The 16,138-nt window shown below is 43.2% G+C and overlaps 1 protein-coding gene across 5 annotated transcripts in view; it reads right to left on the bottom strand.

Annotated features, from left to right (window-relative positions):
• Positions 1 to 16,138, bottom strand: part of LOC100380755 (astrotactin-1) — a 299,659-nt gene that overhangs the window by 35,655 nt on the left and 247,866 nt on the right. For all 5 annotated transcript variants that reach the window (XM_014140030.3, XM_014140032.3, XM_014140031.3 and 2 more), the window contains one exon: positions 7,289 to 7,424. In XM_014140030.3, coding sequence (XP_013995505.1) covers positions 7,289 to 7,424 — 136 coding nt within the window. The remainder of the gene's footprint in view (positions 1 to 7,288; positions 7,425 to 16,138) is intronic.

Raw genomic sequence — 16,138 nt, 5'->3', positions numbered from 1 at the left:
GGCAATGTACTGTCAAATCTTGGGTGAGAACCTCCTTCCCTCAGCCAGGGCATTGAAAATGGGTCGTGGATGGGTATTCCAGCATGACAATGACCCAAAACACAAGGCCAAGTCAACAAAGGAGTGGCTCAAGAAGAAGCACATTAAGGTCCTGGAGTGGCCTAGCCAGTCTCCAGACCTTAATCCCATAGAAAATCTGTGGAGGGAGCTGATGGTTCGAGTTGCCAAACGTCAGCCTCGAAGCCTTAATGACTTGGAGAAGATCTGCAAAGAGGAGTGGGACAAAATTCCTCCTGAGATGTGTGCAAACCTGGTGGCCAACTACAAGAAACGCCTGACCTCTGATTGCCAACAAGGGTTTTGCCACCTAGTACTAAATCATGTTTTGCAGAGGGGTCAAATACTTATTTCCCTCATTAAAATGCAAATCATTTTATAACATTTTTGACATGGGTTTTTCTGGATTATTTTGTTGTTAATCTGTCTCTCACTGTTCAAATAAACCTACCATTAAAATTATAGACTGATCATTTCTTTGTCAGTGGGCAAACATACAAAATCAGCAGGGGATCAAATACTTTTTCCCCCTCACTGTACATGTTAATACATCTAGACGTTCCGCTAGCGGAACACCTGCTCCAATATCCAATGATAGGCGTGGCGCGAATGACAAATTCCTAAAAAAAAAAAAAAATCCATTTTTCAAACATATGACTATTTTACACCATTTTAAAGACAAGACTCTCCTTTATCTAACCACACTGTCCGATTTCAAAAAGGCTTTACAACGAAAGCAAAACATTAGATTATGTCAGCAGAGTACCCAGCCAGAAATAATCAGACACCCATTTTTCAAGCTAGCATATAATGTCACAAAAAACAAAACCACAGCTAAATGCAGCACTAACCTTTGATGATCTTCATCAGATGACACGCCTAGGACATTATGTTATACAATACATGCATGTTTTGTTCAATCAAGTTCATATTTATATCAAAAAACAGCTTTTTACATTAGCATGTAACGTTCAGAACTAGCATTCCCACCGAACACTTCCGGTGAATTTACTAAATTACTCACGATAAACGTTCACAAAAAACATGATTATTTTAAGAATTATAGATACAGAACTCCTTTGTGCAATCGAGGTGTCCGATTTTAAAATAGCTTTTCGGTGAAAGCACATTTTGCAATATTCTGAGTAGATAGCCCAGCCATCACGGCTAGCTATTTTGACACCCACCAAGTTTAACCCTCACCAAACTCCGATTTACTATTAGAAAAGTTTGATTACCTTTGGTGTTCTTCGTCAGAATGCACTCCCAGGACTGCTACTTCAATAACAAATGTTGGTTTGGTTCAAAATAATCCATAGTTATATCCAAATAGCGGCGTTTTGTTCGTGCGTTCAAGACACTATCCAAGGGTGACGAAGGGTTACGCGCCCGACGCGTTTCGTGACAAAAAAATTCTAAATATTCCATTACCGTACTTCGAAGCATGTCAACCGCTGTTTAAAATCAATTTTTATGCCATTTTTCTCGTAAAAAAGCGATAATATTCCAACCGGGAGTGGTTGTTTTCGTTCAAAGAGAGAAAGTAAACATGGAGTCGACTCGGGCACGAGCCTCAGTCTCATAGTACTCTGACCGGCCACTATCCAAACGCGCTAATGTTTTTCAGCCAGGGCCTGCAAAGCCACGATTCAGCTTTCTGCCGCCTTCTGAGAGCCCATGGGAGCCGTAGGAAGTGTCACGTAACAGCAGAGATCCCCTGTTTTGGATAGAGATAATCAAGAAGGCCAAGAAATGGTCAGACAGGGTACTTCCTGTACAGAACCTTCTCAGGTTTTGGCCTGCCAAATGAGTTCTGTTATACTCACAGACACCATTCAAACAGTTTTAGAAACTTTGGAGTGTTTTCTATCCAAAGCTAATAATTATATGCATATTGTAGTTTCTGGGCAAGAGTAATAATCAGATTAAATCGGGTACGTTTTTTATCCGGCCGTGAAAATACTGCCACCTATCCATAACAGGATAACGTGGGCTATTTTCAACACGTTTCTGGGATGCTTGATTGTTTTCATTGCTTTACTGGGAAGCTTAGTGGAAGTAGACATGCTCATGTTATTTATGTTAGTGCAGAGTGAGCTGCACACAGTGGACTTCCTACTAGGGCACACCGCCTCAGTGCTAACAGTATAACTCTGGTTCACATGATTACTGCATAAAATAGCTGTAGGATCAGCAGAGGCATTCGGGGCAGTTAGATGGATATCAATTTGATTACTTACATTGCGTCTTCCAATGCCACTGGGATAATGTACATTTGCTGAAGCATTATGATAACTCAGCAACAATAGTAGTGTAATGATGCACACTGAGAGTCGGGAAGCATGTTCAGTGAGTGATTACTTTTTATAAATAAACAAACAAAACAAGAACCACAAACAGCGCACCAACATGACACAGAAACAATGACGACTAGGGGAGAAACCAAAGGGAGTGACATATATAAGACAGGTAATCAAGGTGAAGTCCATGTGAGTGTCATTATGTGCCTAACGCTGGTGACAGCTGTGCACCCTAACGAGCAGCCTGGTGACCTAGAGGCCGGAGAGGGAGCACACGTGACAGGCAGGGATTAACTGAGCTGGGTTTGGGTCATTGATAAGTCATTGTCTCAACGCAGCCTTATAATGCTGTGAAAGGATCCAGGAACACAAATGGGTATCAAAATTGTCAAATGTTATACCCACAGAGCTGCAATAGTCAAGTAGCCAGTTACGGAGGGCTAAAAGTCTGCTGTAACGTTCAATGGCACGATTTAGGGAGCATACAGGGCCAGATATTATGGGGTGTTTGTTGGTGTTCTTTAAAATCCTTCTTCATCTGTTCTGAGCTGCCCTTCATAATGTCATTGAATCCCACATGAACTATGATAGACTAAATTTCCTTATGCAGGTTTAAAGTGTTTGGGAGAGCTTATTGATGTCCTGTTTTTGCTTGGGTTATTCCTATTGCTATACATCAGAACCATTTGAAAAGACAACATGCTCAAGATGAGTGTTTTTCCCCCTTCCATCCTTTGTGTAATCTTTTCAGTATGGCTACCCCATTTACGGTGCATGTGTGAGGTAAGTGGCTACATGTGTGGAGGATAGCAGGCTGTCTGATGAGGAAGGGAGCAGAGCATGAGTAGTAGAGGAAGGAGAGGGAAGGTGGAGGGGAGCCGAAGGAACTTTTAACTCTTAGAGCATGGCACAATTCATTACACCGATTGACGTTAAACACAGAGTCAAGCGTTCCATGCGGTCATTAAAAACACGCTGGCCACCAGGCAGCACAACATTGACCTCACATGGGTTTACATCACCACAATATCATCTTGCATTACTACAACCACAGGAGCAAAACACACTGTAATGTCGAGTAACACAGAAAAAGAATAACCATAAACTACTTTCATTACATCTGGCAATGGCCTCGCTTAAAATACACAAGACCTCCCAAATAGTTTGTTAAACCTGTTGAGGACAGACGTTCCGCTAGCGGAACGCCTAGCCAATATCCAATGGCTAGGCGTGGCGCGAAATACAAAACCTCAAAAATCCAATAATTTCCATTTCTCAAACATATGACTATTTTACACCATTTTAAAAGATACACTTCTCCTTAATCCAACCACATTGTCCGATTTCAAAAAGGCTTTACAGCAAAAGCAAAACATTAGATTATGTTAGGAGAGTACATAAACCAAAATAACCACACAGCCATTTTCCAAGCAAGGACATGTGTCAATAAAACCCAAAACACAGCTAAATGAAGCACTAACCTTTGACGATCTTCATCAGATGACACTCCTAGGACATTATGTTACACAATACATGCATGTTTTGTTCAATCAAGTTCATATTTATATCCAAAAATAGCATTTTACATTGGCGCGTGATGTTCAGAAAATGTATTCCCACCAAAAACTTCCAGTGAATTTACAAAAATACTCATCATAAACGTTGACAAAATACATAACAATTATTTTAAGAATTATAGATACAGAACTCCTTTATGCAACCGCTGTGTCCGATTTTAAAATAGCTTTACAGAGAAAGCAAATTTTTTTATATTCTGAGTACATAGCTCGCCATCACCCGCCAAGTTCGGGGCAATCTAAACTCAGAATTAGTATTAGAAATATGCTCTTACCTTTGCTGATCTTTGTCAGAATGCACTCCCAGGACTGCTACTTCCAAAGAAATGTTGTTTTTGTTTGAAATAATCCATAGTTATGTCCAAATACCTCTGTTTTGTTCGTGCGTTCAGGTCACTATCCAAAGGCTAACGCGCGAGCGTAATTAGAGACACAAAAAGTCAAAATGTTCCATTACCGTACTTAGAAGCATGTCAAATGCTGTTTAAAATAAATTTATGGTATTTTTAACATAAAATTGCGATAATATTCCAACCGGACAATAGTGTATTTATTCAAGGAGAAAAAGAAAAAACAGCGAGCTCGCGGGACCGCACATATACAATCCCTTTGTTGCCAGGCAGACCACTCAGTAACTGAGCTCCTATACTCTGCCCAGTGACAGGAGAAGGCTCAAACCACTTTCTGAAGGCTTTAGACAGCCAATGGAAGCCTTAGAAAGTGCAATGTAACCCCACAGATACTGTAGTTTCGAAAGGGACTAGAAAGAAGAACTACAATTCTTAGATCCTCCACTTCCTGGTTGACTTTTTCTCAGGTTTTTGCCTGCCATATGAGTTCTGTTATACTCACAGACACCATTCAAACAGTTTTAGAAACTTCAGAGTGTTTTCTATCCAAATCTACTAATAATATGCATATTCTCATTTCTGGGCCAGAGTAGTAACCTGTTTAAATCGGGTACGTTTTTTCATCCGGCCGTGAAAATACTGCCCCCTATCCATATTATGAGGTTTATCATTTTGCTTATAAACAAAAGCCATTATGATATACAGTTGAAGTCAGAAGTTTACATACACCTTAGGCAAATACATTGAAACTCAGTTTTTCACAATTCTTGACATTTAACCCTAGTAAAAATTCCCTGTATTAGGTCAGTTAGGATCACCACTTTATTTTAAGAATGTCACATGTCAGAATAGTAGAGAGAAAGATCTATTTCAGCTTTTATTTCTTTCATCACGTTCCCAGTGGGTCAGAAGTTTACATACGCTCAATTCGTATTTGGTAGCATTGCCTTTAAATTGATTAACTTGGGTCAAACGTTTCGGGTAGTCTTCCACAAGCTTCCCACAATAAGTTGGGTGTATTTTGGCCCATTCCTCCTGACAGAGCTGGTGTAACTGAGTCAAGTTTGTCGGTCTCCTTGCTCGCACACGCTTTGTCAGTTCTGCCCACAATTTTCTATAGGATTGAGGTCAGGGCTTTGTGATGACCACTCCAATACCTTGACTTTGTTGTCCTTAAGCCATTTTGCCACAACTTTGGAAGTATGCTTGGGGTCATTGTCCATTTGGAAGACCCATTTGCGACCAAGCTTTAACTTCCTGACTGATGTCTTGAGATGTTGCTTAAATATATCCACATAATTTTCCTGCCTCATGATGTCATCTATTTTGTGAAGTGCACCAGTCCCTCCTGCAGCAAAGCACCCCCACAACATGATGCTGCCACCCCGTGTTTCACGGTTGGGATGGTGTTCTTCGGCTTGCAAGCCTCCCCCTTTTTCCTCCAAACATAACAATGGTCATTATGGCCAAACAGCTCTATTTTTGTTCCATCAGACCAGAGGACATTTCTCCAAAAAGTATGATCTTTGTCCCCATGTGCAGTTGCAAACCATAGTCTGTCTTTTTTATGGCGGTTTTGGAGCAGTGGCTTCTTCCTTGCTGAGTGGCCTTTCAGGTTATGTCGATATAGGACTCGTTTTACTGCTGATATAGATACTTTTGTACCAGTTTCCTCCAGCATCTTCTCTTCACAAGGTCCTTTGCTGTTGTTCTGGGATTGATTTGCACTTTCACACCAAAGAACGTTAATCTCAAGGAGACAGAACGCGTCTCCTTCCTGAGTGATATGACGGCTGCGTGGTCCCATGGTGTTAATACTTGCGTACTATTGTTTGAACAGATGAACGTGGTACCTTCAGGCGTTTGGAAATTGGTACACCTCCAATTGACTCAAATTATGTCAATTAGCCTATCAGAAGCTTCTAAAATCATGACATAATTTTTTGGAACTTTCCAAGCTGTTTAAAGGCACAGTCAACTTAGTATATGTAAACTTCTGACCCACTGGAATTGTGATACAGTGAGTTTCAAGTGAAATAATCGGTCTGTAAACAATTGTTGGAAAAATGACTTGTGTCATGCACAAAGTAGATGTCCTAACCGACTTGCCAAAACAATAGTTTGTTAATTAACAAGACAATTGTGGAGTGGTTGTAAAATGAGTTTTAATGACTCCAACGTAAGTGTATGTAAACTTCCGACTTCAACTGTACTTCCGGTGTAAATGTTGAATTTTACGTATTTGTGATAAAAAAAGACAAATATGTATATTGAAATAACATCCCAAATAGTGCACATTTTCTCAAGGACAAGGTCTTCTCTGTCATGTTTGTCTGTGCACCTAATCTCTTGATCTTATGATTCTTGTTTCTGCTATTAGCATTAAGTGCTCCGTTGACGCACTTTCAAGCTGTTCCAAAGTATGAGCTACTTCCCAGCTGTCTGAACCATATTTAAAACACTTGTCTTAAAGTGCACATGACTGGGGAGTGATTCCAGGCTCTCCCCTTCACAAACTGGTTGTTGTTCCCTTCATGTAGACTGTGTTTCCATTGGATAACACCTACATGACTTACACATCCATGGAACATCCAGGGAAGTCGGCTTAGGCCAAGGACAGGTCTTCCCTCAGCTCAATAGACAGCAGAGTTGTAATACAGTATAAAAGTTATAGGAAATATGCTTACCCAGGTTCTGTCTTTACTCTCAGAAGAATTGCTAGCTAGTTTGACATGATCCAATAACCCATCTTCATATCATGCAATTCATCAAATTAATCATTTTCACATTTTCCTTTTTCACTTTTTTGTTGTGGTCTTTTTCTAAAATATCTTACATTCAAGTCACTGCTTGCTAAATCAAGCTTGAAGGAGGCAAGCAATGCATTTACAAGTTAGTTATGTACTGTATATTTGACATATTATCTGAGTGGTGATAATGATGATATATTATTTTCCATTGTAATAAGAGATAAACACCCATTGCTAATGGTTCAGTAACTTACATGTAAGTGGTGTCTGGCTCCAGGCAGCGAATGATCATGCTGACGGAGGAGGTCAGGAGGTCAGGGATATCCCCAAGCATCACACACGGAGACTTGGCCCCAGACAGGATATCATCCACAAAGCTCAACATTGTCTCTGTATGGGAGGAAAACCCATTCATCAAATAATCACTGACATCATCAAGAGAGGAAATGTCCACCAACAAACATCAACTATTAATTCATTGCAACAGCTACCATATTTGAGTAGACTTTCAAATAACCAGCCAGAAATGGAAATGGAGATGCTTTAACCCACATTAATCAATTATTCTAAGCCATAGGCTAATATCTAAGGCTTTTACATTCAGTTTGGGGCACATTAGGAACATGTACAGTATGTGTACCTTCAGCCGCCAACATAAGGTCTTCACAGATCTTAGCTCAAATAATATGCCATGCTTGTTCTAATTAAGGAGAGGCAAGAAAGGTGTTTTCCCAGCTGGGTTGCATGCATCAAAAGGCATTTGCTATGGGGCTATGCAGTTTAGCTCACTGGGAAAGACATTCTCTGAAGTGGTCACTCTGTATGTCCCCTCTGAATCCTGCTCAACCCGTATGGGTCACAAACTGGTAAAAACATTGGGTTAGGTGCCAGTGAAAACGTCACTGAGAAAAAAAAGACTGTACCAGCTGTCACTGAGAAATATTTATCTTGCACATAGGAACGTGGGTTTAAACACAAAAATATTCAAATTAAAAGTGACATTGTGAAAGATTTAACCATTTAGCATATTAATTGCGAGAGTTGGAATATCTGTCTAGCGTAAAGAAAGTAGTTTGGAGCCCATTGGGGAGGGACAGTAGAAATACATTAAGTTGGAATTAAGTTGTACTCGCTGTGCTGGTGCTGTTTTACTCAGAAGAAAGAATACATGTAAAATGTTATCTTTTTTTATTAAGAATTTGAGAGAAAAAAGTTGTGTGTGTATGGAACATTTCTGGGATCTTTAATTTCAGCACATGAAACATGGGACCAACACGTTACATTTTGCGTTTATATTTGTGTTCGGTGTATATACTGTATTCAAGTCATGTTCAGTATACTTTGAGATAGAACCACTCTGAAACTACTTCCAAAAATGGACTCAATTAATCAGATAATATGCCTGTATACAGGCAACCTGATTGCAGACATTGTAGCAATTACATTTTTCTGATATATAGTCAAATGGTAAATATTGTTTCATTTTGGCTAATGTACTGTAGATATTTTTATGTGAGCTGGACTAGTCTGTTTTGTCCAAAATCTTTCTAGCCTAGGGTACTTCATATTACTAAATGTCCTAACCATACTACATACTATTTAGAACATACTGTTTAGTAAAAATGTTTGCAGTGAGCAACAAATATCGACATATCCCATAGAGATCATTAGTGACTATTAGAACTAATGATGATTGTAGCTTTTATGTTTTGAGCAGCAATCAGGATTCAGGCCTCAGGTCACAAAGTATTATTTACTGCATCTTTTTAAAACATTCACATTATCTTAATTGAATTACATAGGAAAGACTACACACAACATGCAACTGACCAACATTGTGTGCTGCCCTTTTATGGACATCAGAATTTAAAAGCCTTCTTGGGATCCTGATTTATGACAGATAGCGAAAATAAATCAATATGGAGCTGTATCAAAGTAAGGCTTCAGTCTTGAAAGGTACTTTCTCATGCAACTTGGATTGCTCACAATGGCTATCAAAAGTGATACATTCCTTCATATTGGGCTATTCGTGATGCCACTTAATCACTGCTTAGCAATGCCCAGGTATGATCAAGTTCTCCTTCAAAAAATAGTTTTACCTTTACTGTTTCTTAATAAATCTAACTTTCTGCCCCCCAAAAAATCAAATTTATTTTTGTAAAACAGTGGTTCCCAACCTTTTTAAGATACTGTAGCACCAACTGAATTTTGCTCTGCCCAGAGTACCCCTGAAGTACCCCATCATGTGCATTTTACCAGTAGGGCTATGGTCTCATGAGTCTTCCCAAGTACCCCCTATGGGTAGACCAAGTACCCCCAGAGGTCCTAGTACCCCTGGTTGGGAACCACTGTTGTGGAGGAAACAAAATGTTTCCCTGACATTGTTTAAGACCAGGGCTGTTTCATTTCTTTATTTACTCTCCATGTTCACCCAGGATCCTCTCCTGCAGATTATCCTCATTGACATTATCCAGTGATTGAAATAACCATCACTGTTGCTATTTCCAATGATCATAATTCATTAAAAGGATCCACCCCTTTTTTCAAGTTTTGCCTAAAATGACATACCCAAATCTGACTGCCTGTAGCTCAGGCCCTGAAGCAAGGATATGCATATTCTTGGTACCATTTGAAAGAAAACACTTTGAAGTTTGTGGAAATGTGAAAGAAATGTATGAGAATATAACACAATAGATCTGGTAAAAGATAATACAAAGAAAAAAAGCAACTGTTCTTTTGTATTTTTTTGTACCATCATCTTTGTAATGCAAGCGAAAGGCATAATGTCTTATTCCAGCCTAAATGCAATTTAGATTTTGGCCACTAGATGACAGCAGTGTATGTGCAAAGTTTACTGATCCAAATAACCATTGAATTTCTGTTCAAAATTTGGTATCAAGACTGCCCAAATGTGCCTAATTTGTTAATTAATAACTTTTCATGTTCGAAATTGTGCATTCTCCTCAAACAATAGCATGGTATTCTTTCACTGTAATAGCTACTGTAAATTTGACAGTGCAGTTAGATTAACAAGAATTTAAGCTTTCTGCCAATATCACATATGTCTATGTTGTGGGAAATGTTCTTGTTACTTACAACCTCATGCTTATCGCATTAGCCTACGTTAGCTCAACCATCCCGTGTAAGGGACACCGATCCCGAAGAAGTTTTAAGTTCACCATACTGGGACTTATTGCTTGATTGATTATTTCCCATGCCTTCTCACACTCCTCTCTTGTTTAGATGGTCCATGTGGTGAATCCAGACATAATTGGGGACCCAATGTGAAAAACTCTCAACCATCTTCAGCACCTGTCCGACCCATTGACAATTGGAGTGAAATATATTGGCTAGAGGGACCAAGTCTGCAAAACTGACTGTAAAACCTCACAAGGTGTCACGTCCTGACCAGTAGAGGGTGTAGTTGGGTCAGGACGTGGCAGAAGGGAGTGTGTGTTTTTTATTGTTTCATTGATTTTGGCCGTGTGACTTCCAATCAAGCACAGCTGTAGAGGGTTGTGGTTGATTGGGAGTCACACATAAGTTGCCTACGTTTCCTTTGTGTTTCGTGGGTAATTGTGCTTGTCAATGTGGTTGCACCTGACAGGACTGTGTTGGCTGTCAGTTTTTGTTGTTTTTGTAAATGCATAGTGTTCGTGACATTAAATATGACGAACCCTAACTCCGCCGCATTTTGGTCCACTTCTTCCATAGACAGCCGTTACAGAATTACCCACCAAACCCAGACCAAGCGGCGGAAGAGGAAGGAGCAGCAGGAGTATAGATTTATGGACCAATGGACTTGGGAACAGATCCTGGACGGAGAGGGACCATGGACTCAGGCTGGGGAATATCGCCTCCCGCAGTGGGAGATTGAAGCGGCGAGAGCGGAGAGGCGCTATTACGAGGAGAGAGAGCGCAACGAGCGCGAGAGGCAGCCCCAATAATCTTTTTTGGGGGGGCACACGGGACAGTCGGTGGAGCTGAGGTCGGAACCAGAGCCAGTCGGGATGACATTGGAGGTGAGCGAGGGATATGAGACAGAGACTGTGACGGGATTAATGGGGAAATTAGGAGAGAGAGAGATGAGAGAGCTGCTAGTATGGTGCAATAAGTACGGCATTCGCCCTAATGAGCGTGTCGTGGGAATGATGTCACCTGAGGCAGCTCTCCATACTCGTCCTGAGGTGCGTGCTGGTTGTCTGGTAAAGACTGTGCCTGCGCCCAGAAACAGGCCTCCTGTATGTCTTCCCAGCCCTGCACGTCCTGTGCCTACGCCCAGAACCAAGCCTCCTGCATGTCTTCCTATCCTGGTCAAGCCCGTGTCTCCTCCACGGACCAGTACTCCAATGGGTCTCCCTATCCTGGTCAAGCCCGTGTCTCCTCCACAGACCAGTCCTCCAGTGGGTCTCCCTATCTTGGTCAAGCCCGTGCCTCCTCCACGGACCAGTCCTCCAGTGGGTCTCCCTATCCTGGTCAAGCCCGTGTCTCCTCCGCAGACCAGTCCTCCAGTGGGTCTCTCCACCCTGGTCTCTCCTGTGCCACCTCCTCAAACCAGGCCTCCAGCGGGTCTTCCCAGACTGGTGAGTCCAGGGCCTGCGCCCAGAGCCAGGGCTCCGTTATGTCTCCCCAGCCTGGTGAATCCTGAGCCGGAACTGCCACAGTCACCAGAGCTGCCCGCCAGTCAACAGTCACCAGAGCTGCCCGCCAGTCAACAGTCACCAGAGCTGCCCGCCAGTCAAGTCACCAGAGCTGCCCGCCAGTCAACAGTCGCCAGAGCTGCCCGCCAGTCAACAGTCGTCAGAGCTGCCCGCCAGTCAACAGTCGTCAGAGCTGCCCGCCAGTCAACAGTCGTCAGAGCTGCCCGCCAGTCAACAGTCGTCAAACTGCCCTGAACTGCCGGAGTGGCCAGACTGCCCTGAACTGCCGGAGTGGCCAGACTGCCCTGAACTGCCGGGGTGGCCAGACTGCCCTGAACTGCCGGGGTGGCCAGACTGCCCTGAACTGCCGGGGTGGCCAGACTGCCCTGAACTGCCGGGGTGGCCAGACTGCCCTGAACTGCCGGGGTGGCCAGACTTCCCGGTGCTGCCGGAGTGGCCAGACTGCCCGGACCTGCCGGAGTGGCCAGACTGCCCAGAGCTGCCGGAGTGGCCAGACTGCCCGGAGCTGCCAGAGGTGCCCGCCTGCCAGGATCTGCCAGGGTGCCCTGCCTGTCCTCCGGCCCAGCCCGAGTGGCCCTCCTGTCCTCCGGCTCAGCCCGAGTGGCCCTCCTGTCCTCCGGCCCAGCCCGAGTGGCCCTCCTGTCCTCCGGCCCAGCCCGAGGGGCCCTCCTGTCCTCCGGCCCAGCCCGAGGGGCCCTCCGGCCCAGCCCGAGGGGCCCTCCTGCTCTCCGGCCCAGCCCGAGGGGCCCTCCTGCCCTCCGGCCCAGCCCGAGGGGCCCTCCTGCCCTCCGGTCCAGCCCGAGGGGCCCTCCTGCCCTCCGGCCCAGCCCGAGGGGCCCTCCTGCCCTCCGGCCCAGCCCGAGGGGCCCTCCTGCTCTCCGGCCCAGCCCGAGGGGTCCTCCTGCTCTCCGGCCCAGCCCGAGGGGCCCTCCTGCTCTCCGGCCCAGCCCGAGGGGCCCTCCTGCTCTCCGGCCCAGCCCGAGGGGCCCTCCTGCCCTCCGGCCCAGCCCGAGTGGTCTGTCTGCCAGGGTCAGCCCGAGTGGCCCGTCTGCCCGGCGCAGCTATCGGCGCCACCAAAGTGGGCGACGCCGAAGGTGGAGCGAGGTCCATGTCCTGCACCTGAGCCACCTCCAGGATAGGTGGGTTGGGGAGGGAGGGTGTAGCACAGTGCCGTCGGTGGCGGCAGCCACCCTCCCTTCCCTCCCTTATTGTTTAGGTGTTCCTTTTTGTTGGGGATTTTCTTGTGTGTTCTTTTTTTAGGTGCATCCCGGGGTCTGCACCTTGAGGGGGGGGTACTGTCACGTCCTGACCAGTAGAGGGTGTAGTTGGGTCAGGACGTGGCAGAAGGGAGTGTGTGTTTTTTATTGTTTCATTGATTTTGGCCGTGTGACTTCCAATCAAGCACAGCTGTAGAGGGTTGTGGTTGATTGGGAGTCACACATAATTTGCCTACGTTTCCTTTGTGTTTCATGGGTAATTGTGCTTGTCAATGTGGTTGCACCTGACAGGACTGTGTTGGCTGTCAGTTTTTGTTGTTTTTGTAAATGCATAGTGTTCGTGACATTAAATATGACGAACCCTAACTCCGCCGCATTTTGGTCCACTTCTTCCATAGACAGCCGTTACAGAAGGTGAGTCATCACATAATTCACTTCAAACTTTTTGGCACAGTGATTTCTCCCAGCAATCAAAGAATGCTAATGTAAACAACCACAGCTGAATGACAAGCACTTAACGTTTGTCCTTAAAGGAAAAGCTGTCTCAAACATCATGGTTCTTTAAACGAGTCAATTTTAAAATAAGTATTGGCAAGATACAGTACTATAACGCACAATGTACAGCAGGAGTGTATTATATTTATATATAATCTACAGTTCCAGTCAAAAGTTGACACATCTACTCATTCCAGGGTTTTTCTTTATTTTTACTATTTTCTACATTATAAAATTATAGTGAAGACATCAAAACTATGAAATAACACAAATGGAATCATGTAGTAACCAAAAAAAGTGTTAAACAAATAAAATACATTTTATATTTAAGATTCTTCAAAGTAACCACTCTTGGCATTCTCTCAACCAGCTTCATGATGTAGTCACCTGGAATGCATTTCATTTTACTGGTGTGCCTTGTTAAAAGTTAATTTGTGACTCACCACCTGGATTCGGTCTTATGTAGCAAAATTTGAAATTGTGTTTTTTACATTATATAAAAGTAGATACTCAGAGCTACAAAATATTTTATCATACATTGCATCTGAGGAGCAATGGGAAAGTAATTCTGCTTTGAAATTTGATGAACTTGTAAACTCACTTTTGGGAAAATTGCCTTTGAATGTTTTGCTATCTAGTGAAGAGCATTTCTTTGTCTACACCCATTCAGCATTTTTCACACCCTCACCCTAAGCTTTAGCCCCACTCATCACGTTTCGCTCTCGCAGCGCACACTTGACGCTCTGTCCGATGATTTGTTTACCTCTGGATAACATGAAAACAGCCTAACCAGCTCTGCTGGCAACAATTTCATTATGCTTTTTTGCAGGCGTTTACAGACACCGACCATATTCAACGGGTGTTGTACACATGTCACGTAATGTTAGCTAACGAGCCAGCCAGCCAACGTTAGCTAGTTAAACAATAAAAAGTGCCAACAATGCCACAGTTCTGGGAGCTAACCAACCATGTTCATTGTTTGCTAGCTAACATTAGGCTCTAACTAGAACAGCACACGGCTCTGGGAGACGGATAATAACATCAGCAAGGGAGCCAGCCAGCTAACGTTAGCTATCTAGCTAACAGTACACTTTAGCTTAAGACATATAGCTTGCTAGCTAGGTAAACAATGTACCTAGCTAAGTAAACAAAGTGTAAGTTCACACACGTCACATAACACATTAGCTAACAAGCCAGACAGCTAACGTTAGCTAGTCAAAAAACAATGAACAGTGCCAACAATGCCACAGTGCTGGGAGCTAACCAACCATGTTCAATGTCTGCAAGCTAACATTAGGCTCTAACTAGAACAGCAAACGGCTCTGGGAATAATAACGTCAGCTAGGCAGCCAGCCAGCTAACATTAGCTTGAAATGAAACCACTTTCTGTCAAAATTAGAAAACTTGTAATATCTGAAAATGTAACGCTAGACTATCTTACCTGTATACATCATCGTGCATGGACCTGTCTCCCTGTCAGGAATGCCATGCCACGGTTGCCCTTAGTTTGAAGATGAAATCCGGAGACAGGTGTTTCCTCCATCTCTTTAGCTATCATACTCTAATTCCACTGATTTGTAAATTTGATCTTCCAGAAAGTGGAGAGCCACACTTATGCAGCTCCACAACACAATACCATTTTTTTAAAGCAGCGTTCGACAGGATTACCAACACAGACTGACAAGCATCTATGGCAGACCAATCCGAACTCCTCTCTCGGCATGTCCAGCCCACTCATTATCTCAGCCAATCATGGCTAGTGGGAAGGTTGCTAACTTTTTCTGTGGCTTAACCAACAAGGCTCGAAATTTAACAATTTTATTCGTATTTACAGATGGCATACCAGTTTGTTATGAAGGCACATGAAAGTTCACATGTTCAAGAAGGCATTTCTGCCAAAAAACGCATTTTGATAAAAATATATATTTTTTTACATTAACATGGCGCTCCTGTTAATAAGTCGTGACATGCGACATACATCTACTTTCTTGAGTCGGGTCACATTTGTGGAATTTATTTCCTTCTTAATGCGCTTGAGCCAATCAGTTGTGTTGTGACAAGGTAGGGGTGGTATAAGAAGATCTCTATTTGGTAAAAGACCAAGTCCATATTATGGCAAGAACAGCTCAAATCAGCAAAGAAAAATGACAGTCCATCATTACTTTAAGACTTAAAGGCCAGTCAATCCAGAACATTTCAAGAACTTTGAAAGTTTCTTCAAGTGCAGTCGCAAAAACCATTAAGTGCTATGATGAAACTGGCTCTCATGAGCACTGCTACAGGAAAGGAAGATACATAATTACCTCTGCTGCAGAGAATAATTTCATTAGAGTTCCCAGCCTCAGAAATTGCAGCCCAAATAAATGCTTCAGAGTTCAAGTAACAGACACATCTCAACATCAACTGTTCAGAGGAAACTGCGCGAATCAGGCCTTCATCATCAAATTTCTACAAGGAAAACACTATTAAAGGACACCAATAATAAGAAGAGACTTGCTTTGGCCAAGAAACACATGCAATGGACATTAGACCGGTGGGAATTTGTCCTTTGGTGTGATGAGTCGAAATTAGAGATTTTTGGTTCCAACCGCCTTGTCTTTGTAAGTAGGTGAACAGATGATCTCTGCATGTGTGGTTCCCACCGTGAAGCATGGAGGAGGAGCTGTGATGGTGTAGGGGTGCTTTGCTGGTGAACCTGTCTGTGATTTATTTATAATTCAAGGCACACTTA

The sequence above is a fragment of the Salmo salar genome, chromosome 14 (assembly GCF_965601325.2).
Source record: "Salmo salar chromosome 14, fSalSal1, whole genome shotgun sequence".
Lineage (NCBI taxonomy): Eukaryota > Metazoa > Chordata > Actinopteri > Salmoniformes > Salmonidae > Salmo > Salmo salar.
The sequence above is the reverse complement of the archived record's forward strand: the minus strand, read 5'-3'. Positions and strand labels throughout refer to the sequence as shown.